Below are 23,398 nucleotides of genomic sequence, written 5' to 3' on the forward strand. Positions count from 1 at the left end.
AAGAAACAGGAAAGCGCCCTGCAAGGGAGGTGATGGGTTTGAACAGTTTAAGAAGTTTGGTGACAGTTTGTGGTACTCAAGGGCTTAGGGCCAGGAAAGTTGAACGTGCACAGGGCAGACCTACATGATGACAAATTTTGTCACGATTACTGCTTTGTGATACAGTGACAGAGCACAGCATGCAGAGAGAGGAGTGGAAGAAACAAGCCAAAGGGCAAGAACGCTGGCAGGAGCCAGGCTAGTAAGACCTTAGAAGCCAGGACTGGGCTGCATGCTCAGGGCTGTGGGGGCCTGCAGGGTTTGCGCAGGGGGTAAAGGTGAACACTGGTGACCCACGTCTGGAAGGCCCTGCTCTCACTCCTGGTAAAGGGACGCTTGGTACTTTCCCTTCTGCAACAGGCTTGACCCTTTCAAGTACCTAGGACAGTCACTCTGCCACTGCTAAAGATGACTGCAGAGCAGAAGTGTGGAAAGGAATGGTTCCATCTCAGGGACTTTTAATTGAATAGGACTAGAGTTGATGGCTTAGAGGTTGTTCTGCAGTCAGTCCCTGTGACAAGAGGCTAAAGAGATGGCTGTGGGAGTAGGGATGTGGCTGCAAACAGCACTGGGAAAAGTCCCTGACAGGACTGCTGAATCCAGAGCCAAGAATGTGGCTTCTGCTCAATGAGAAGAGACAGGGAGGGACTTCCAGCTGTGACCCACTGAGATGGAAACGTGGGCTGTGTTGGCTCGTCCTGGAGTTACCCCGACAGTGGTTGCTGGCGAGGGCGGTCATAAAAGGGAGCAGAGGCTCTGGATCTGCCCCAGTTTTGAATCCAGGGTTTATTGCATTACTAGCCAGGTAACCTTAGACAAGTGACCTGGAACCTCTCTGAGCCTCAGATGACTCATCTGTGAAACACGGTTTATATGGCTATTGTCAAAGCTACATGAATGTGTGTGGAGCCCCTGGCACAAAATAGATATTAAGTAAATGGTCACTACTGCTATCCTTATCATTTTTATGATCATCATTGTCAACGTTATGTTCATGTTGTTGTTCTAGATTGCAAAACACTTTCAAATGTTCTCAGTGAAGTTGAAACAGATTTCATCTCAGCTCGCTCCCACAGAATGCCCTGGTCACACCAGACCGCCACCGTGTTAGCGTGCCTGCCCGCCCCATTAGACTGCGGGTGCCTTACGCAGACGGATCCTCTCACAGATGCCCAGTGCTAGAATAATCTCATGGCCCCATTTCTGTGTATCCTGGGTCTGTGTAAGGAAGCTCTTGCTCACGACCAGAGCTCCTCAGAGCAAGTGGCTTCAGGATGTGAGCTCCCCACCCAGGAGGGCCTGTCACGGGCTGCCTGACAGGGACGCAGTCGGGATGTGGCTGACTGACTGGGAGGCCAGCTTGGAAGAGAAGACGCTTAAGCCCCTGCGTTGTGTTCTGTCAGCGTTTTCATTGGTGGAGCGCTGTGGTGTTCACTCAGGTTCATCCAAAGGGGCAGTCATGGAAGTCTGGGAGTGTGCACAGTGAGCCACACACGGCTGGCCTTGGGAACTCTCCCTTCCTCTGCTTCCGCAGCTCTTCACAACTCTCGGGACTCACCTTAGCCCCAGCAGATGAACATTTTTAATGTTTAAAAAAAAAATTAAGGAATACTTTTGTATGGAAGACTTCTTTTTGAAACATCAAATTGGTCCTAGATGTTTGGCAGCATATACTACATAACCTTTTGGATTTGTATTTTCTCTTTCATAGAATAAAAACTCAAGAGTTCTGCAAGTTCACATTATGTAAATATATGTAATAAAATATTTACTTAGGGTTTCCATAAAAAAAGGTCCAAAGGAGAGAGTAAGAGAGCTCCTCTTTGCTGGTTTTAGAGGCTCTTCTGGGAATCCCGAGAGAAATTTAAGCCTCTCAAATCTGTTTTGATTGGCCCCTGCATGTTTTATCTCCTGTAATGAGCTCTTTGTCAGTTTGTCAATTTTGACTAAGGACAGAAAGTTCATGTGTAGTAACAGCACACAGACTGAATTTAAAATGATGGTTTATATCATGATGTAATAATCCTCTCTCTTTTCCTTCAGTCAATATTGACCTGGTAGGCCAGTATATTACAACTCTGACTTCAAAAGAAGACACTTTATTTTACCTTCTCCCAGTGTTGGTTTTAGATACTGGTAATACGGAAATTGGGAGTTGAGCCGTCTGAGACGCTTGGCCACGTTCTCTCCGGGCTGAGTTCCTCGATCTTTGCAGGCAGGTCTCTCTGCTCCTGGTGACCCAACAACACAGCTGCGAAGCTCACACAGGGAAGCAGCTGAACTTTGAGCCACACTGGTTTTCCTCAGCTTTCCAGACAGCCCCTTCCTCTGTGGGAAATAGGCCTGTTCTGTGATCCCATAGCGGCCAATATTTCTTAGATGGGTTTGGGTTTCCCCTAAAGTATTAATGTTACAGGACTGGGTGGAAAACCCCAATGCTGCCCTGTAGGAGGGTGGGCCCCGAGTGTGAGACAGATGAGAGTGGGGAATCTTAAATTCTTTTTTTCCCTGAACCTCTTATTTTAACCACCCCAAGTTTAAACACTTTTCCATTTTAAAAAATTGAGGGAAAAATCTTCCCCCAGTTAAGAAGAAATAAGGGAAATAGCTACAATAGCAAGGAGATCAAACCCTTCAATCCTAAAGGAAATCAACCTGAATATTCATTGGAAGGATCGATGCTGAAGCTCAAGCTCAAGCTCCAATACTTTGGCCACCTGATGCAAAGAACTGACTCATTGGAAAAGACCCTGATGCTGGGAAGGATTGAGGGCAGGAGGAGAAGGGGACGACAGAGGATGAGATGGTTGGATGGCATCACCAACTCGAAGGACATGAGTTTGAGCAAGCTCTGGGAGTTGGTGATGGACAGGGAGGCCTGGCGTGCTGCAGTCCATGGGGTCACAAAGAGTTGGACACGACTGAGTGACTGAACTGAACTGAAATAGCTACAGAGTTTGCAGCTAAAATGTGAGATACCTTAAGACTGATTATCCAGGTAAAGCAGAAGAAAAAGTGGTGACATGTTAGCGAGCGCCTCTGAGTCAGCTTGGCTATCAGGCTTGGTTATTTTAGTGAGTCATAACCAAAAGGAAATTGATCGACACGTGAACTTCCAAGTCTCCAGGTAGGCTGGTTTCATGTTCAGCTGTGCCCTCAAGTCCAAACAAGGCCATTGTGCATCTCCCTGTGATTCTCAGCCTTGTTGTTTTCTCTGTCAGCATAATTATGGAGCAAAGGTGTTTCCTTGACAGTTCCAGACTTACTGTCCAGAGTCTGGGGAGAGAGACCCTCTTTTCTGAAGTCCATATCAACCCCTGGAAACAGGCTCAGACGTAAAGAATAGACTTATGGACATGGGGAGAGGTGAGGAGAGGGTGAGATGTATGGAAAGAGTAACATGGAAACTTACATTACCATATGTAACATAGATAGCCAACAGGAATTTGCTGTATGGCTCAGGAAACTCAAACAGGGGCTCTGTATCAACCTAGATGGGTGGGATGGGGAGGGAGATGGGAGGGAGTTTCAAAAGGGAGGGGATATATGTATACCTATGGCTGATTCATGTTGAGGTTTGACAGAAAACAGCAGAATTGTGTAAAGCAGTTATCCATCAATAAAAAATTAATTAATTAAAAAAAAAAAAACAGGCTCAGAGTAAATCTACTTGGGTCACATGCCTATACCTAGACCAGTCACTATGAACCGGAATGGGGTATAGTGGAATTCCGTCAAGCACATATTTAAATGGTGAGCAGTTCCCCCCTGTGCTTGTATCATCAGTGCCCATGCTGCTCACTGTCTCCAAGTCAAGGGCCATTTCACAGGTGTGCTCTTTTCCATATTCTGTCCACTCTGTGCATTTTCACGTGTACATGTTGGTGTGTATGTGTGTAATCACATACAGTATATCCGATAGATGATGTAGAGGATGTTCAAGAGTAAATCCTAAATGTATACCCTAACTAGCCCCCAAGCCCACTTTGATGCAGTTCCCACCAGCCTGAGTCCTTGGATCAGGTCTCTGGTAGAACTGATAGAGCAAGCGGGACCTGCTGAAAAAACAACTCCGCCAGGAAGGGAACAGGCAATTCTAAAAGGGAAAGAAAGTAGGTCTTTTACCAGAACAGCAAAGACAACAGGCAGACACACTAATTGTTGATTCATTCACTCAGGAAGTATTTATTGAGTGCCTGCCATGTCAGGGATTTCCCTGGTGGCTCAGATGGTAAACGCGTCTGCCTACAAATGCGGGAGACCCAGGTTCGATCCTGGGTCGGGAAGATCCCCTGGAGAAGGAAATGACAACCCACTCCAGTACTCTTGTCTGGAAAATTCCATGGATGAAGGAGTGTGGTAGGCTGTAGTTCATGGGGTCGCAAAGAGTCGGACACGGCTGAGTGACTTCACTTTCACTTTCACCATGTCAGGCATTCTTCTAGGCACTGGGCCCACAGCAGTGGACTTGACACTAAAGGCACTGCCTTACTGCAACCTTCACTGTAGGGGCAGACAGTGAACACAGGAGCAAGTAAAGATGCCCTGTGGTGTCTGGGAGTGATGATAGCTCTGAAAAGACCACGGTAAACATCTTCAGCTGTGGGTTAGGTACTGTAGTGGTGCAGGTGGGGGAAACAGGTCAGAGCATCTTGTCTTGTTCTGGGATTCTGTCTCCATCGACCCTTATATGGTGAGAAGGATTTGGGTGGGCAAATCCTGTTGCAGTTATTATCCCAAGTGTACGAAAAAGCATGAGCCAAGCAAGCATCCAAATGGGATGAGGTAAGATACGTTCTGGGAGTGGGAAGAGGTTTCCCACGACGTCTGTGTAGAGAGTGCGTGGAAGATGAGCCATAAGGCTGGCAAGGTGGATTGAGGCGAGCCTGTGCAAGGGCATGAGTAAGAGGCTCGACATCACTGCACCTGTGGTTCTGCCGGGTATTAGCAGCAGTGTGGAGGGTGGGATGGGGGGAAGGGTGAAATCAGGTAGGAAGGCCAGCCCTGGGGCTGAGTGAAGGCTGGCATAGACCGAAGGGGCAGTGCTTTCAGAGGCTTTAGGGACTAATTCCTTCTGGTGAGCTGAGGATTCATTAATCATCCAAAATGAGTCTTCTTCTGCAAGTGTACTGATGTTTACTCAGAGACAAAGAAAACTTTAGCAGTGGTAAACATCTTGTAAAAATGGTTAGTGTCGTCTATTCAGGATAAAAAAATCTCATCTGTTGGACTAGTGAGGAAAGTAACCCTAGCGTACTCCCCAGAGGGTCGGTGGGGAGCCTGAAGGAGGCAGCCTGGGCTCCACGCCCCCTGACCTCGGAGAGCGACCTTCTCGGGGTAGATTCCCAGGAAGGGTCACCCTGGCCTTCAGTTCCAGGCTGATCAACCTTCTTGTGCATTTACAGGCAACTTTGAAGTGGGCGTGCACATTGCTGATGTCAGTTACTTTGTTCCTGAGGGATCCAGTCTGGATAAAGTGGCTGCTGAGAGAGCTACGAGTGTCTACTTGGTTCAGAAGGTAAAAATCAGTCTCTAGTTTCTTGGGTTGAAAAACATGCTTCTGTTATGTTACCTTCCTTTGTTTGTTTGTCCTTTTAAAAAAAAATCATGAGGAACAGCTCTTGTGTGTGCTGCTTACTCTGGAAATGCCCCACCCCTGGGGTCCCAGGAGCCTGAGCCCATGCTCGTATCATGAGTGGGCCATGGCCATAGGACTTAGCCTAGGATGTCTAGTATTTACCAAGTTCCTCTGGCATGCCCAACTTGTCCACCCCAATCACTGACCCCCTCAGAAGGGAAAGGACAAAGATTAACTCAGGTGGACCACAGACCTAAAGGGAAGGACTCGTGTCATCCTGGCAATGTGAAGGGTGGCAGTGGGTCTTTTTAAGAGGCAGTACTCTACTGGGTCGTTTTTTACTTGGTAGAGACCTTAAAACTATCACTGACGATTTCATGTCAGTTTTCCCGCGTGTCCCTGTGGCACCACCATGCCCACTGCCTCCCCATCACGTCATTTCCCAGATCGTGCCATCTGCCAAGGGTGTGTCTTTTCAGACACAAAGACAGAGGAGCCACATTCCAAACGCGTGATTGGTGTGGGGCCCAAGGCCTGTAAGTTCGCCCCGCTATTAGAGTATACATTCCTTTCAAGTCTGAAACCAAGGCTCTGTACAAATAGAGGCATCAGCTGTGTCAGGGATTTCTTAGCTGCTCTCTCTTGTCTCTGGAGCCCACTTTGGCCAGGGTCACTGCAGCTTCAACATGGCTGTCATCTGAGGCTGTCACCTTGGATAATGGTGATATTATATATCCCATCATTCCTCAGCTCCAGGACCTTCTAGAGCTGTGCTCTGAGGCCTGAGCACCTCAGCCATACCTGGCAGCATGGGTGACATGTGGAAGATAGACTTCCAGACATGTCCCTGCCAGGGTCCAATAAGCCATGTCATTTGGCCTGTGAGTGCCCCAGCCGTCTGCTAACAGTAAGAATCTCTGCTGGGCAGAAGGGTTGTTGCATAGTTGAATCCTCATTCATTTCCCCAACCCAGTCCTGTACAGTCCAGCACTCCACCTGCCCCCCCCCTTACACACATGGTCTTGGATAACTTATACCAGCAGTCTCCTTGCCAACCCCAAGAGGGGTACATTCTAGAATCCCTGGAGTCCGGTTTTAGCAACGTGCCTGTGTTGTGCTTACAAAGGTGCTGGCAGTTCTAGAACAGGAGTCCTCAGGGACAATCCAAAAGGTCCTAGGATGTCTAGTATTTACCAGGTTCCTCTCACATGTTCAACTTGTCCACCCCAATCACTGACTCCCTCAGAAGGGAAAGGACATAAATTAACTCAAATGGACCACAGACCTAAATGTAAAATGTGAAACTATAAAACTCCTACAAGATAACATTGGAGAAGATTTAGATGCCCTCAGTTTGGCAATGACCTTTTTGATGCAGTACCAAAGACACACCTCTGAAAGAAAGAATCGATAAGCTGGGCTTAATTAAAATTAAAAATCTATGCTCAGCAAAAGACACTGTCAAGAAAATTGGACATCTGGTTTATTCAGGTGTTCAGCTTTGCCTGCCATTTATAGTAGGTGCTCAGAACCTCCATGTAGGTGTTTTCTGCTGCTCCAGATATGAGAATACTGAAAGAGAGGGGGATGGAGTTGATCATTGAGCTGTGAAATTCTGGGTCAGATGCTGCATAATCATTCAGACCCAGTTATAATTAACAGTGTGTTATCAGTGACAGGTAACCTCTAGGCATAGTGGTACTAAAAGACCCAGAACCTTCAGTCACCCCTCAGTGGGAATGGAAAGCTGTATCCTCTTCTGAACAGGAGGTGTTCTACCCCAAAGACTTAGCTTATGTCCAAGCATCCATGCCCGTCTGGCCTCTGTGGCCTGTTCAAACCTAAATGTGGTGTTTGAGGACTTCTGTTTGACCCCCATCCCACATGATGTCTGTGACACCTGTGTCCAAGCCGAGGGCAGGTATAGGTGGCCTAAGAGAATGCAGCCCAAATGCACCACCTACACAAATCACTGAACATCAACACGTGAGGCTTGCTGCCTGACCTCCCCTCCCCTGGCTGTGAAACCTGAGCCATCACCATTGCACTTCTATCCATGTGAATGAACAGTGCTGGCCCTCAGTGCGTGTTTGTGTTTTTTGGAGGGTCTACTCAACATTTTTCAAGTTCATATTCCACTCAGTGTTCACTTACAACCAAATAAGACCTATCAACTGGGACCAGAAGAAGTATTGTTATTGTTACACCCATTTCTACTGATGACATTCCTTGTTTCCTTTATGAGTTTCCTCATGCCTTTATTTAATATCCTCATTCATAGTAGCCTCAATTTCTGAGCTTCCCAGTATAGGGTAGCCCACTAGTACCTCAGGAGCCATGAGTTACTTAGGAGGATATTGCATTTCTGGTAGGCTGACCTGAAGTGAGAAATATATCATCAAGCCTGGGTCTCATAAGGCATCCATTCAGAGTTATGGACTGAATGTTTGTTTCCCCCTCAAACTCATGTATTGAAATCCTAATCCCTAATGTGATGATCTTATGAGGTGGGGCCTTTGGGAGGTGATTAGGTCTTTAGGGTGGAGTCCTCATGAATGAGATTAGTGCCCTTATAGGAAGAAAGCCCAGAGAAGGCAATGGCAACCCACTCCAGTATTCTTGCCTGGAGAATCCCAGGGACAGAGGAGCCTGGCGGGCTGCCATCTATGGGGTCGCACAGAGTTGGACACAACTGAAGTGACTTAGCAGCAGCAGCAACAGGAAGAGAGCCCAGAGAGCTTTCTCATCACCATATGAGGATCCTGCAGGAAGGTGTCATCCCTGAACCAGGAAACGGGCCCTCCTAGACATTGATCTGCCATCACCTTAATTCTAGATGTCCCAGCCCCCAGAACAGTGAGAAATTAGTATGTGTTGTTTAAGCCACCCGATCTGAGTGTGATAAGATAGGCAGAATCTTTTAAAGTTGAATGGCCTGACAGTTTTACTTCTAGGTATGTACTTAACAGAAATGCATGCATGTGTTAGAAGGAAAACGTATGACAATATTTGTTGCAACACTATTAAAGTAGCCAAAAAACTAGAAACTATTCAATCCCATCAGCTGTGGTATAGGCACTCAGTGGGATGCTGTACAACAATGAGTGACAGCTCCACACACGAACGTAACGGGGAAAGAAAGCAGACACGAGAGTACACACTGTGTGAGTCCATTTACATAACGTTCAAAAACAAGCAAAGCGAGAAGTCAGAATAGTGATGGTGCTCAGTTGCTTCCGTCGTGTCCAACTCTTTGTGACCCCATGGACTGCAGCCTGCCAGGTTCATCCGTCCACAGGGTTCTCCAGGCAGGAGTACTGGAGTGGGTTGCCATGCCCTTCTCCACAAGATAGTGATTACCCTTGAGGACAGGGGCCCATCTGGTGGGGGCTTCTTATGATTCTTGGTCTGGGCCCATGAGTGTTCAGTTTGTGAAAATGCTTCAAGCTCTTCCTTATGAATTGTGTGTGGGGGGTGTGTGTGTGTTGAAATCTTTTTTCTTCTGAAGCTTGTGGGGGTGACTTTCAGCATTCCACTCTGGTTCCTTTTAGCATATGCAAGCAGCCTACTCAGGCAAAGGAACTGACCTCAAAATCCAAGACCCCGACTCAGACTTGGCCCTCCTGAGAACACAGCTCTGATGTTTGTACCTTGACGACACTTATAACCTCAGGTTGGAGACATCCCGTCTACACCTCCTGCCCAGAAATGCAGTTGGCTCAATCCAGCCTTTGTTTGGCCCAGAGCCTTACTTAGGGAAGGGAGATGAGACTTTAAAACCCCTTTTATCTGCAAAAACTGTAACGTTGTGATGGAAAGAGAAATAGAGGTAGCAGTCAGACTCCATGAGGTGAATAAATGTGAAACGTTCTTCCCCTATAGATTCAAATGTTTAAGAAGTTTTGACCCAACTAGAAGTTCTTATTCCAAGCAGATGGCTTTCTCTTATCTAGCAGCCACACTCTCCTTTTTATAGCCAGGAATTACATTTCAAATTCAGAAAATGAAAATTGAGTTAAGTAACTAATCAGCCTGTTTCCTTTGCTCTTCTCTTTCCTTTGGTTTTGTGACTGTCACCGTTCTAGCATTTCTCTCTGGGACTGCAGAGTTGGGGCTTCTTGGCCCTGAAAGGCCAGGAGCTGAGTGGAGGGAGGGCTCCTGCTGCTGGACCCTGCCCCCAAGCTTGGCATTCGTGAGTGGTGCCGGCCGCAGCCTTGGGCAGCAGCAGCTGTGCTTTCTGATTCCTTTGAACTACTGCTCTGACCTTTCTTCCTACTCATTTGTGTTTCTTAAAGGACCGTGTCCAGGAACTTTTCTGCTGTTTTCACTTGACTTTGCCTATAAACGTCTGCTTCAAAGCTGCTGCTCTCCCCACCCCCCACCCAGGTTCCCTCTGTCTCATTTGGCAAAATCGTTTCTCTCTCTCTCAAGTTCATCAGACTGGGGCAGAGTGTGTGTGTTGGGGGGTGGGGGAGGGCATACCATCTGTAGGGAAGGTGGCATCAGTCTCTTTTCATTCCATGTTACTCACCTATAAGTAACTGACGTCAGCATTATAGTCGAAGCTTGATTTGGGAAATTCTCCCATAGATTAGGATAGTCTTCAGTGAAATAGATCTTGGGTCCAGATACTATGTTACTGTCCAGATTAGCATCATGTGCATGCATTCTAAGTTGCTTCAATCATGTCCCACTCTTTGCAACCCTATGGCCCTGTAGCCTGCCAGGCTCCATGTGGAGTCCATGGGGATTCTCCAGGCAAGAATACTGAAATGGGTTGCCATGCCCTCCTTTAGGGGATCTTCCCGACCCAGGGATCAAACCCGCGTCTCTTATGTCTCCTGCACTGGCAGGTGGATTCTTTACCACTGGCACCACCTGGGAAGCCTCAGATATCACCATACTATCTTATACATGAAATTCTTTTTGTTGGGATTTTACTCACACTAATACAGATTTAGTTACTCGTTAACATTAGGGTACACTTAGAAGGAAAGATAAATTTGTATATTGTATTTAAATCCTATGAAAAAGCACTCTTTTTGACAAAAGATAGATATCTGTTAGGATACGGGACAACTGTCTATCTCAGCTTAGTCTTGTCCTGCTCAGAAGGATGTGACAGCTAGCTACTTAATATCCCCAAGCTATTTTCTCTGAGAGGGAAATACAAGGCAATAATAGAATTTAAGGTAATGTTTAAAAAATAAGTGAAGAAGTTTTTAAAATAAAACCTAAACAGTTGAAACCTAAACCTAAATTTTCTGCCTGTTGGCTCAAGCACTTGTGTTATTTTAGGTGTGAAACAGCTCAAATGAAAGTTCTCCCATAAATCTCTACGATATTTTATTGGTACTGCTTTATAATAGAGATCAAAGATGGGGATTGGAAGCCCGTCTTAATATGGAGTCCAAAGAGTTTTAAGATGTTCCTTTATGACCCCAGCAGGTTGTCAGAGTGTTGATGTTTTGTTAATGTCAAACTGTGGAGCAAAGAGTTGATCAAATTCAGAATTCATGGAAGTGTTGATATGAAAAAGAAAACTCTTTAAGCAGAGATGTTGGCTGGCAGATGAATTATCTCTTCGCTGTAAGTCATTTCAGCCTGTGAGTGGGGAGCTAGCTCAATGTACCTTATCGTTAAAACCTCGAAGTCCTGAGAGAACAGGAGGAAAAACTCACCAAGTTCTCAGGCTCTCATAGCCAGTGGGCACTGCCGGTGGGAGAGAGGTTTGGGAGCTGGCAGAGGCCTGGGGTAAAAGGGGCAGAAGAAGCCCCTGCAGCCTGCCTCCACCCCCGTACCCCACCCGGCGCTGGAGAACCCCCAGTGGGCGTTGCCATCTGCCCCCTGCGAGCTGTTGTGACCCCTGTATCACGGCTAGTCCTTCCTGTTCCTTTTTTCCTAGATGATTGATTCTCCCCCGTCTGTGGCCCTTTCCGCTGGTCACAGGGCTGTCCTGGCTAACCCATTGCTGAACTTGGCCAGCCTGCCCGCTGTGGCTTTAGCAGATGTTTCTGCTCTGTGAGGCTAACAGAAGATTTTATAGTCTCGATGGTACCCCCACCCAGCTGCCTTGGGCAATTTACCTAAGTGATCCATTTCTCTCCACTGTCCTAAGCCCTGGTCCACAATGCTTAGAAAGTCAGTGTGGGATCTTCAGTGTCCTTTTTTCCTGTAACCGGCTTTTAAGATCTGCCCTGACCCAGCTTTGATTCTGGCCCTGAAACAGGCGTAAGAAGACTTAGCACCCTTTAAGCCCCTTTCCTTTTCTGCTGCCTGAAGTGTCACCAGTTAGCATTTGTTGAGTACTGGCTGTGTACCAGGTCTGGAAAGACAAGAGAGAGGCTGCTCTTGCCCTGGGTGGTCAGGGGAGGTAGGCAGGGAACAGTGACAGTACCCTGCACTGCCTGTGGGTGTGGAAGTGCTCCGCAGAGAGGGAGCATCAGAGGAGAGAGGAACTGTCTCTCCCTGGACTGGTGGTGGGAGAGGAAATTTTTTAAGAGCCAGGAAGGCTTCATCAATTGATTTTTGAGCAGTGTTTCAAATTGTGAGTAGAAAATTCCTTGGTAGACAAAAGTGGTTGGAGAGAGCATCTCAATTAGAGGTTAGAGAAAGCATGGAACATCCAAGGAACAGTACGTAGTTTGGAATTGCTGGGGTATGAACTGCAGGGGGAGCCAAGAGATGAAGTTTCAAAGGCAGACCAGGGAGCTTGGGTTTCATCTTGCGGTCAAGCAAGGAAGTGACATCATCTCCTTTGACTAAGATAGAAAATCACCTTAGCCACTGTGTGGTTGAGGAACAGTGAGACAGAGCAGAAAGGTACTTATCGGTACGAGGGCCCCTCCCCTCAGTCATGGCCCCTTGAGGCTTTGAGTAACCACCCCAAAACAGAGAGAGATCTTTGCTCACAGAATCATAGGCGAGTTGAGCACCGCAGTGGTATCCAACTGGACCCCAGAGAATAGAGCAGTAGATGTCTTCAGCCTGGTGGTTGAGGAACATCCTGAACAAGGAGCATTCACATCCGCCCCCAGACTCGTCTCCTCCCAATCTAGCAATCACATCCCACAGCAGAGCATGGCCAGGTACGTGGGAGAGGTTAGCATCCCCTGTCAACTCTGCCATCTCTTTGGAGATGGATTCTGTGGGCCCTCTGCCGGCTTCCTCTTGAGAGCTCCTGGCCGCTGCACATGGAGGATGCAGGCTTATACTGAAGACCTCTTGGCCTTCATGATGATGTTTGGGCCTTTGCTCATTAGCAGGATGAGCAAAAAAATAAAATTTCTGAATTCAGCTCATCAGCCATTGGGGGAGATAAAGACAATGTGTCCCAATGTAAATAGGATTGCAGATTATCACTGGGTGGAATTTAGTAAGAAGATTTGAAAGTCTGCAAAATGATATGGAAATCTTACCCAGAGTAATTTCAACTCTCGAACTCTGCTGATGGTTTAGGATACTTAGGATATGTCCCAAGACAGACGAAGGTTCCACATTCGAACAGCAGAAGAGGGAGAGGAAAAGACTCAGAGAGATTTTGAATGCACAACTTGTGGGACCCGGAGCTAATTGGATGGAGTAGGGGGGGAGGACCCGCCCCTCTTGGTTATTTTCTCCATCATTGTTCAGCCAGGACCTGTGCAAGACTGTCAGAGGACTTGTGGATCTGTAGAGTTGGGACAGGGAAAGTGAGAGCGTTTGAGAACTTAGAAGGAACTCTCCACGTGGGCCACACTGAGTAATGAAGCTGAAAAAGACACTGTGGAAAACTCCAGGGATGAGGGATGCCTATGCGTTCACAAGATGCTGGTGACGGTCAGCGGTTTCTCACCTGCTCGAGCACTCACTTCTCTTTTCCAGTCAGACATTGTGTCCTGTACTTAGCACCCTACCCCAGGGTCTCTCCAGGACCGTGGCAGGTCTCAAGTAGCCAAGTGTGGGGACCACTATGCTGTCTAGGCGAGTCTCCCCCGAAGCAACAGAACTGGTACGTGCAGAAGCCACTTTCCGAGTGGCTGTCTCAGCCTCCCTCCCACAAGGTCCCTGACGTGCTGCGCACTCGACACACATGCCGTGCGCTGCGGGGCAGTCCCAGCACCACGGGCGGAGAACAGGCCCAGTTTATGAGAGGCCCTGACATGCCGAACCACGGATGTGCTTGTAACATCTTCATTCCTTTGCTTTTCGGAAATAACTGTCTATACAAAACTATATGGATATAAAGACTGTTTTCTCAGAAGTCCACCTGAATCCTGCCTTAAGATCTAGTGAAAGCTTATTGAAAGGAATGCCCTTTAAAAATTAGGCATAATTATACTACCCCAAAAGTTTTAATGTTTAGCTTGTTTTCCTCTGTGTAAGACATAGGATATCAAGCAGTGTTTATAACCTTGGTCAGCTGCTGAGTGTACCGATAGTTTTTAAGCGAGAATAGCCAGAACAGTTTAATAACAATAACAATAATAATAATAATGTGTGCTCAGTCATGTTCAACCCTTTGCATCTCCAGGGACAATAGCCTACCAGGCCCCTCTGTCCATGGGGTTTTCCAGGCAAGAATACTGGATTGAGTTGCCATTTCCTTCTCCAGGGGATCTTCCCGACCCAGGGATCCAACCCTGGCCTCCTGCACTGGCAAGTGGATTCTTTACTACCAGCACCACCTGGGAAGCAGGCTTATCATACACTTAAAATACTAGCTGCCTATCAACTTATTAAGTACAGATGTTTAAGTGGAAGTTTACTATGTAGTTCATAAAATGTTTCATGTGATAATGATAAACAGTTAATTAACATAGACAAAAATAGGTGATTTGTTTTCTGGGCAAAAGTCAGCCATTCATTTGTAAACTGTAAGTGCCTGCTGTGTGTCAAAGCGCTGGACAGAGAGACAGAAACAGTCCTCATTCCTGAAGATTCCGTGGTCTAGTGGAGAGGAGAGTCACATAAAGGAGCAATTAGGCTGAGAGCAAGAGCCGTAGATGCGTTATGAGAGCTCAGGGGGATACAGTGAGTGACAGTTCAGAACTGCCTCAAGTCCTTTTGGAAAGAACAGGAGCAGGTCGGAGGGAGGTATAAAACACAGTGCCTGGTCCCCCTAGGGGAATCTGGATAACTGTTTCAGAGATGCTGATGAGCTGAATCTTAAAGGATGTACAAAAGTCGGCCACATGCGAAACTCTCAGAAAGGTGCTCCAGAAAGAGGGAACCACAGGTGCACGAGTGGAGCAGCAGGCAGGTCCGGGGCTCTGGTTACTGGAGGGGCCCAAGGCAAAGGCTTATGAAGAAGGAAGGTCCCCTGGGAGGACTGAGGGACCCGGCAGACCGTGGGGTGCCCAGTGGGCTGACTTTGAGCATCTCCAATATTAGTTTACTAATGACAGAGCCAAGACTCGGAATTACACTAGGTTTCCCAAATTACACAGGGCAAGACCCCTATGTCTGTCTTTTTTGTTTTTTTAGTGGTAAAGCCCTTTTTGCAAATCAAATCTTAACCCCAATCTCCAGTATGTAAAAATAGATTGTATTTCATTAACATAAACTTCTTCCACATTTAAATGTATAACAACCTCACACCAGTCACAATGACCGTCAAAGATTTATAACAGTTATGAGATTAAGTAATGAAAACCGGTGGCCTTCTTTTTATAAACTCTTCTGTTTTTGTAATAAATTTAAATTTACAGAAAAGTTGCAAAGATAGTACAGAGAGGTCCCGTATACCACACACCCAGCTCCCTCCACCCCTTCCTAACATCTTACATTACCATGGTACATTTGTCATAACTGAAAAGTTGACATTGGAACATTGCTATTAACTAAATCCATACTTTATTTGGATTTCCCCAGTCTTTCCACCAATTATCTTTCTGTTCCAGGGTTCAGTCCAGGGTACCACGTTGCATTTAGTTGCAATGACTTTCTTTTCACAAACACTAAAACACAAAGTCAGGAAATATGTTACATTCTCAGATGTTCAGCTGTATGATTGAAAAAAGATACTGCCTTGAACCCTTAGAAAAAATACTGCTGCTGCTGCTAAGTCGCTTCAGTTGCGTCTGACTCTGTGCGACCCCATAGACAGCAGCCCACCAGGCTCCCCCGTCCCTGGGATTCTCCAGACAAGAACACTGGAGTGGGTTGCCATTTCCTTCTCCAATGCGTGAAAGTAAAGTCGCTCAGTCGTACCCAACTCTTAGCGACCCCATGGACTGCAGCCTACCAGGCTCCTCCGTTCATGGGATTTTCCAGGCAAGAGTACTGGAGTGGGAGAAGAAATACTAACTCTCTGTAAAAGAAAAAAAGGTACTAAGCTTGGACTGCAAGCATGCAGGGCGAGCAGCTTGCTACTGAAATGGTGTGCTGTGCTTAGTCACTCAGTTGTGTCTGACTCTTTTCGAGCCCATGGACTGTAGCCCGCCAGGCTCCTGTGTCCATGGAATTCTCCAAGTAAGAATACTGGAGTGGGTTACCATGCCCTCCTCTAAGGGATCTTCCCAACTAAGGAATTGAACCCGGGTTTCTCACATTGCAGGCACATTCTTTAACATCTGAGCCACCAGGGAAGCCCAAGAATACTGGAGTGGGTGGCTTGTCCCTTCTCCAGGGGCTCTTCCCAACCCAGGAATTGGAACCGGGGTCTCCTGCATTGCAGGTGGATTCTTTACCAGCTGAGCTACCAGTTGGTATAATTGTCTGGTAATGCAGTGCAGAGAAGAACCCAACAATGCTCACTCAACAAACTCGATTTACTCTGTTTTACTCAGCTTGGGCCGCCATACAGTATACCATAGACTGAGCTTTTTTTTTTCACAGTTCTGAAGGCTGGAAGTCCTAGAAGAAGGTGCTGGCCAGTTCAGTTCCTAGTGGAGACTCTCTTCCTGGCTTGTGTAGGGCTGTGTGGGTCTTCACAAGGCTTTCTTTCTGTGTGTGTGCAGGGCAGGGAGCCACGAATGACTTCTCTACTTATCAGATCAGGGCCCCACCCTTATGACCTCATTTAACCTTAATTACACCTAAAGACCCCACCTTTGGGAGGTGACTGTATTGGGTACAGTCACATTGAGGGTTAGGGCTTCAATGTAGGAATTAGGGGGTGGGGGAGACATGATTCAGTCCATAGCCTAGTCCAAAGGCTGAAATTATGTGAAATCTTTACAATTCAATCCTGAGACAATATGGTATTAAAATTTTCTCCATTTTTATAGTACATTTATGCAGGTTAATAAGTGTTATTTTGCAAAGCACTCAATGCATGCAAGAAAATGTTAATTATTTAGATCACTTTTGAATACTCATTAAACAAGTTAACAAAGAAAATACAGTGTCATCTGAACAGATGGTTCAGAAACAATAGCAAGAACATTTTTTCAAAAGTAGGTGCCTTATAAAAAGCTTTTGGGCTTCCCTGGTGGCTCAGTGGTAAAGAGCCTGCCTGCCAGTACAGTAGACGTAGGTTCAATCCGGGATTCAGGAAGATCCCACGTGCTGTGGAGCAGCTGAGCCCATCTGCCACAACTGTTGGGTCTGTGCACTAGAGCCTGTGTTCTGCAACAAAAGAAGCCACTGCAATGAGAAGCCCACCCACCACAACTAGAGAAAGCCCACACAGCAATGAAGACTGTGTCCCAAGATTAAATAAATAAATAAAATTAAGTTTTTAAAAAAAAGCTGTTACCAGAAGTCTTCAGGTGGTCATTAGGTTTTTATATACAAAAGATTCAGCATCCTTCAGAATAATGCTGAGTAATGCCATATAGTTACTACCATTTTTTGTTACTGGTGTGGGCTTTTCCATATCAAAGGTTACTGTAACGTATTAAAACAGAATAAATGTCCAAATACTCTTCACACAGAGTAAGATACCACTGGGGTTTGTTTTGCTTTTGCTGAGGAAGGATCTTGACTAGCTAACTTGACCTCAGCTAGTGCACAGCTGCCGCTCCGTTACAGTGCTCCCTGTGCCTGACACTGCACATCCTGGAGGCCTGCAGTAAGTGTGCTGGGTAAACATCTGTTAATACGGCTGTTTTTAGTTTGGGAGGTGGATGGGAGTCGATGTCATTAATCAAAACTATGGGAGAAAGAAAAGATTTAAAGGCAGGAGGGAGACAGTCAGAAGTATCCTCAGGACATCCAGGAAGAGCCACTCATTTTGTCTTTGGAATTTTAGAGAAAACAAATAACATTCCAGGATGGCTGTAAGTCATCATTTGAAAGTACGTTGAAGAGGATTTCTTTTTTTTTTAATTGAAGAGGGTATACCATTGAACTGAGATAGTTATATCCAAAAGTACAAGTCATTCTTGAGTCTTGAGCTTCAATTTTAGTATATAGTAAATGTAGTTATTTTTTTTATTGCTATCATGTATTTTTCCCTGTATTACCAGTTCTCAGCTTTCCGGTTCACATTCCCATGTAATGTTAAAGCCTCACGGAAAAGTATCAGATAATGTGGTCTTTCTGCTGAATTTTCAGGGAAAAGAGCTTCCACCGTGTTCATCTCACTCTGGAAGCTCAGGCTATTCCCCGGAAGGAACCCCCCCTCCCTGGGCTGCTTCTCTGCTGGCAGGTAACTGCTGCAAATCTGGCAAAGCCACTCATAGCCTGTTCCCTGTCCATAGGTTGTCCCGATGCTTCCCAGGCTGCTGTGTGAAGAGCTGTGTAGCCTCAATCCCATGACTGACAAGCTGACCTTCTCCGTGATCTGGACGCTAACTCCGAAGGGCAAGGTAAGGACTTAACACACATGTCCCTTCTGTTTGGTGACTTCCTCATAAGCACCCACCGTGTTCCTGGCGTTGGTCTGGAGCCCCGTGGTGGGAGGAAGAGGGCAGTGAAGGAGCCTCCCCAGCAAGGAGGACATGGGAGAAAAGCTCTCAGTCTGTTTAGAAGGCTGAACCTCAGTGGTTTTCAGTGTGTCACGTGAAGGAAGAAACGGTGTAAGCAGAGTCCCGTGGGGGAGGCCTCGCGCAGCAGAGGGTGTCCGTGAAGGGGACAGTGGGCAGGCCCCGGCTGCAGTTAGGAGAGCAGACGGGGTGAAGGGGGTCATTTGGGGAAAGGGTGGCGAGTTTGGGTAGGTGAAGTGGACTCAAACCATGGGGACCTGCAAATGCCAGGCCCCATGAATGATGGCTGTTAGGGTTCCTCTGAAGTGTCATGAGAAAGGATACATTTTAGATTAGTGCTGTGACTTCCCTGGTGGTCCAGTGGTTAAGAATCCACCTGCCAGTGCAGGGTACATGGGCTCACTCCCTCATCCGGGAAGATTGCACATGCTGCAGAGCAGCTAAGCCTGTGTGTGCCCAAGAGCCTGTGCTCCACAACAAGAGAAGCCACTGCAGTGAGAAGCCTGCGCACCGCACCTAGAGAAAGCCCATGTGTAGTAACGAAGACCCAACACAGCCAAAACTGATTAAATAAATCTTTTTTAAAAAAGAAAGATGGGTGCTGCATCATGGTGCTGTTTGAAGAGGAGCAAAATTTGCATGAGGTCGTGCTGTAATCAAGGCCCAAGGCGACGAAACCATGGACTGAGAGCAGAGGGGAGCAGGATGTCAGGAGCCATTCCCTAAATATAGGGAATAAATGAGACAGATAAATGAAAGATGACTCCAGAAGAAACTAGGCACCTCCCCCACAACAGAAGCAACACTGAACTTCTGAAAATAGGGTAATGATTGGGGAAGCTATGGTACCAGCTCAGTGCAGTGCTGCACAATTTCTAAAGCTATTATGGAGACCGTGTAAGAACATGGGAACTGTTTATGCTGTAATATTAAATAGAAGTTAAAAAAAAAAAGATATTTAATTGTAAAGAGGTTCCAAATAAAGATGGAGGATCAAATGCCCACATTTACTTTCATTCCCTCCCAAAACCTCACTAAAACAACAGTGAAGAGATTTTTTTTTAAGACATAAACCCACAAGGACAAAGAGAATGGGAGAGGAGACAACAGCAACAAAAATTTGGAAGCCGGGAAGCAGATGGATGAGTGGTAACTGACTTAGCAGTCCCGAGAAAGCCAAATCCTGAGCCAACAATAGTGAAAGCCAAGAAACAACCCAGTTTACACAGAAGAACCCTGAAGAAGTTCAGAAATTGACAGCAGCAGCTATCTCTGGGAAGTAGGGGAGAGGTGGGCGAAGAGGAGACTAACTGTATTGGTTGAAGGTTTACTTTAAAAGGTTGTCGCTTCCATAACCTAGTAGAAGATCAGAAATTTGTCCCCAAGACAGGATAAAGGAAAGGATGCTGAACTGGGGGCCACCAAACACAGCTGTGGTCATGACCCACTGCATGAGGCTGAGTGAACGCTGGCACACCAAACATTAAGAGGCCCATCTTTTCTTCCCCAGCAACCTCAGAATTCTAGTAGCCAAGCCTATACCCTTGACTCAGAAGATAGGAAAATCTTTCTCTGAGGAATCTGAGTGGTGAAGATTTAAAGATAAAAACCTCAAGGATTTCCCAACCAGCAGCCCAGCTGTATTTCCCTACAGTAAACTCTGTGGACAACAAGCTCCACCCACTCAAGCAGAGCTTTTTAGGATTTCACTAAAAATCAGCCTTTTCACATTTCACTCTCCTGTATAGAGACAAGAGGAAAGCCTCTAACATGGAACAGGAAAACCAAAGTAAACAAGTGGGGAACAACTGGAGCAAAACAAACTACACAAGGAATGGAGGAGGAAGTGGCTACCGCTCTAGTATTCTTGCCTGGGAAATCCCATGGACAGAGGAGCTTGGCAGACTACAGTCCATGGGGTTGCAAAAGAGTCAGACATGACTGAATGACTAACAACACATAAGGAGAAGAAACTTTTTTGTATCCTCAGAGAGTCCCTTTCTAAAAGAAAGTATCTATACTACAAGATCTAGGTACTTTGAAAAAGAAACATTCAGAAGGGGGCAGGGGGAGGAGCTCTTTTTTAAAAATTCCATTAACAGCATGAAATTAAAAACATGATAGAAGAAATGAAGTCTCAGGGTTCAGATTGGAAGATAAAGTTGAAAAATTGTCCCAGAATAAGACAGAAAAGTAGAGCACCAGTCCAAGATATCCAACATCTATTCAGTGACCATTCCAGAAATAGGGAACAGAGAAAGAAGAAATCATCAACACGATCATTCAGAGAGATGCCCCATCACCACAGGGTGTGACCCTCCAGGCCAAAAGAGCGCACTGCCCAGCACGGTAATGGGAACACTGTCTCCAAGCCACATTGCCATAGAATTTCAGAGCACTGAGGATAAAGAAAAGATCCTATAGGCTGCTAAGAAGAAGAATAAAAAAGAAAGAAAGAGGCTCATACAGTAGATCAGAACTCAGAAAAAACTTCAGACTTTTTTGTTAGAACCCTAGAAGTTAGATGACAATGAAGCCAAGTTCTCTAATTTCTGGAAGACTGTGACCTCCGTGCTAAAATGCTGTACCTAACTAAGCCATCGATATAATGTGAGAGTAGGAAAGGACATTTTCAGACTTGCAAGGTCTCAAACAAAAAATGTTCATCTTACATACCCTTTCTCAGGAAGCTTTCACCAAGAAGAAAGAGTAAATCAGGAAGGAGGAAGACATGGGACTCGGGAAACTAATAAACCCATACAATAAAGAAGTGAAAGACTTACCTAGATCACAAGTCACCAGACTTCCTTGTCGGGGACCAGTTAGTAAACCTGTTTTTGGACACCATGTGGTCTGTTAGAGTTACTCATGAAAGAAGACTATATAAATAATGTGAGCAGGCTGTGACCCACTAAAACTTCTCTTAAAAACAAGTGACTGACTGAATTTGGCCCACAGACCATAATTTGTTGACCCCTGACCTAGATGATGGTGAAGAAAATTCCCAGGGTACCAGCTCTATGCAGATGCAGAAAACAGGGGATCAGATTGGAGCAGGTCAGAAGGTGACCATCTGCAAGTCAGGAAGAAAGCTGGCACCAGAAACTGAATTGACTGCCATCTTGGTCTTGGATTTCCCAGCCTCCAGAACTATGAGAAAGAAATTGTTCAAGCTCCCCGGTCTATGGTATTTTGTTATGGCAGCCCCAGTAGACCAACACCACATCAACTTGAACTTTTATACTGGGTTACATTAAAATCTATCCATCTGTTTTACACTTTGAATGGATTTTTATTCATGCATGATTTTTTATCCAATAGTCACGTATAGATGTGAGAGTTGGACCATAAAGAAGGTTGAGCACCAAAGAATTGATGCTTTCGAACTGTGGGTTGGAGAAGACTCTTGAGAGTCCCTTGGACTGCAAGGAGATCAAACCAGTCAATCTAAAAGGAAATCAATCCTGAATATTCATTGGAAGGACTGATGCTGAAGCTAAAGGTCCAATACTTTGGCTACCTGATGGGAAGAACTGACTCATTGGAAAAGACCCTGATGCTGGGAAAGATTGAGGGCAAGAGGAAAGGGGGGCAACAGAGGATGAGAGGGCTGGAAGGCATCACTGGCTCAGTGGACATGAGTTTGAGCAAACTCAGCCATGAAGGACAGGGAAGCCTGGTGTGCTGCAGTCCATGGAGTTGCAGAGTCAGACACGACTAAGTGACTGAACTGGCTGGTATTTTCAGACTAGTAGTCTGATTTTTTAAATGTGGACACATTTCATTATATTAAAAAGTCACATTTATTAGTGTCTACTTGTCTACAGATCCTAGACAAGTCTAAGTATTGGAAAACATGTATCATTTACATGGGTATATGATACAAGGTTTCCAAAATTCTAATTTTTATGACAGCTTGAATTTTATCATTAGCAATGGATAACGTTCGTTGTTTTTCTTGACGTGCCAGATAACCATAATGTGTCATTCTTCCTCCAAGTAAAAATGGTGTTCTGTAAAAAAAGATGGTCATTTCACCTCACTACAAAGTATGTGAGTGCTTTTCCCCAAGACAGCCGTCATACTTGGCCATGCTGCTAAGTGGAAAAGACAAGTACACAAGAGTTGAGCCACAGTAAAAGCAATAAACGCGGTAAGTTCCTTACCGCTTCATCAGGAACATGCTTAAGTGAAGGAGGTTTTTACTTTCCTGTCAGTGTGAGCCAGTGACAAGACCCTGACCTCTGGCAGCACTTGCTGTTGTGTGATTCATGCCAAGCATCAACAGTTTTCCCCACCAGTGCTTCTGGGCCATCAATATAAATGGAACATACACAGAAAAGGCCACCTGATGCCTTAGTATTAATACTATTACGAAAATAGTTTTGACCTCATGGATCCCTGAATGGAGTCCATAGACCGTACTTCAAGAACCACTGTTTTAAACAATTGATGGAAAGCTTGAAGTGCATTAATGTACAGAGCAGACAGAAAAACCAACCAAATTGAAACAAAACAGTTACTAATTTCACTAAAAATAAAAAGCTGTATAGGGAAGAATAGTAACCTTGAGTATTTACATAGTTGTAATAGTTAATTCTCATAGTGATTATGTAATTTTATTGGTAGGATGAGGGCCTGGGAATGCTTACGTGTGTGTGTGTGGTTGGGGGAAGGGAGCATGTGTGGCAAGAAGAGTTAATTTGCCCCTTCTATAGTGAAAAAGTTTGTGAATGATGCCTAAAACTGAAAAATCAAGAAGAAGTAATCCGGAAGATTGTATAGAACTGTGAAAGTAAATACCAAAAGAATCTACTGAGAGATGACAGTGGTTACCCCTGGGGAGGGGCAGAGGACTGCTGTTCTTTAACAAGCCTTTAAAACCACTTCACTGTTTGAAATGTGGCCACTTTAATTTTTTTATTTTTAT

General features: G+C 45.7%; 1 protein-coding gene across 4 annotated transcripts in view; it reads left to right on the plus strand.

Moving 5' to 3' along the window:
* DIS3L2 (DIS3 like 3'-5' exoribonuclease 2) overlaps positions 1-23,398 on the plus strand; it is a 357,289-nt gene that overhangs the window by 230,979 nt on the left and 102,912 nt on the right. For all 4 annotated transcript variants that reach the window (XM_027516383.1, XM_027516355.1, XM_027516373.1 and 1 more), the window contains exons 11-12: positions 5,445-5,557; positions 18,244-18,351. In XM_027516383.1, the coding sequence (XP_027372184.1) occupies positions 5,445-5,557; positions 18,244-18,351 (221 nt within the window). The remainder of the gene's footprint in view (positions 1-5,444; positions 5,558-18,243; positions 18,352-23,398) is intronic.

The sequence above is a fragment of the Bos indicus x Bos taurus genome, chromosome 2 (assembly GCF_003369695.1).
Source record: "Bos indicus x Bos taurus breed Angus x Brahman F1 hybrid chromosome 2, Bos_hybrid_MaternalHap_v2.0, whole genome shotgun sequence".
In the NCBI taxonomy this organism is placed as follows: domain Eukaryota; kingdom Metazoa; phylum Chordata; class Mammalia; order Artiodactyla; family Bovidae; genus Bos; species Bos indicus x Bos taurus.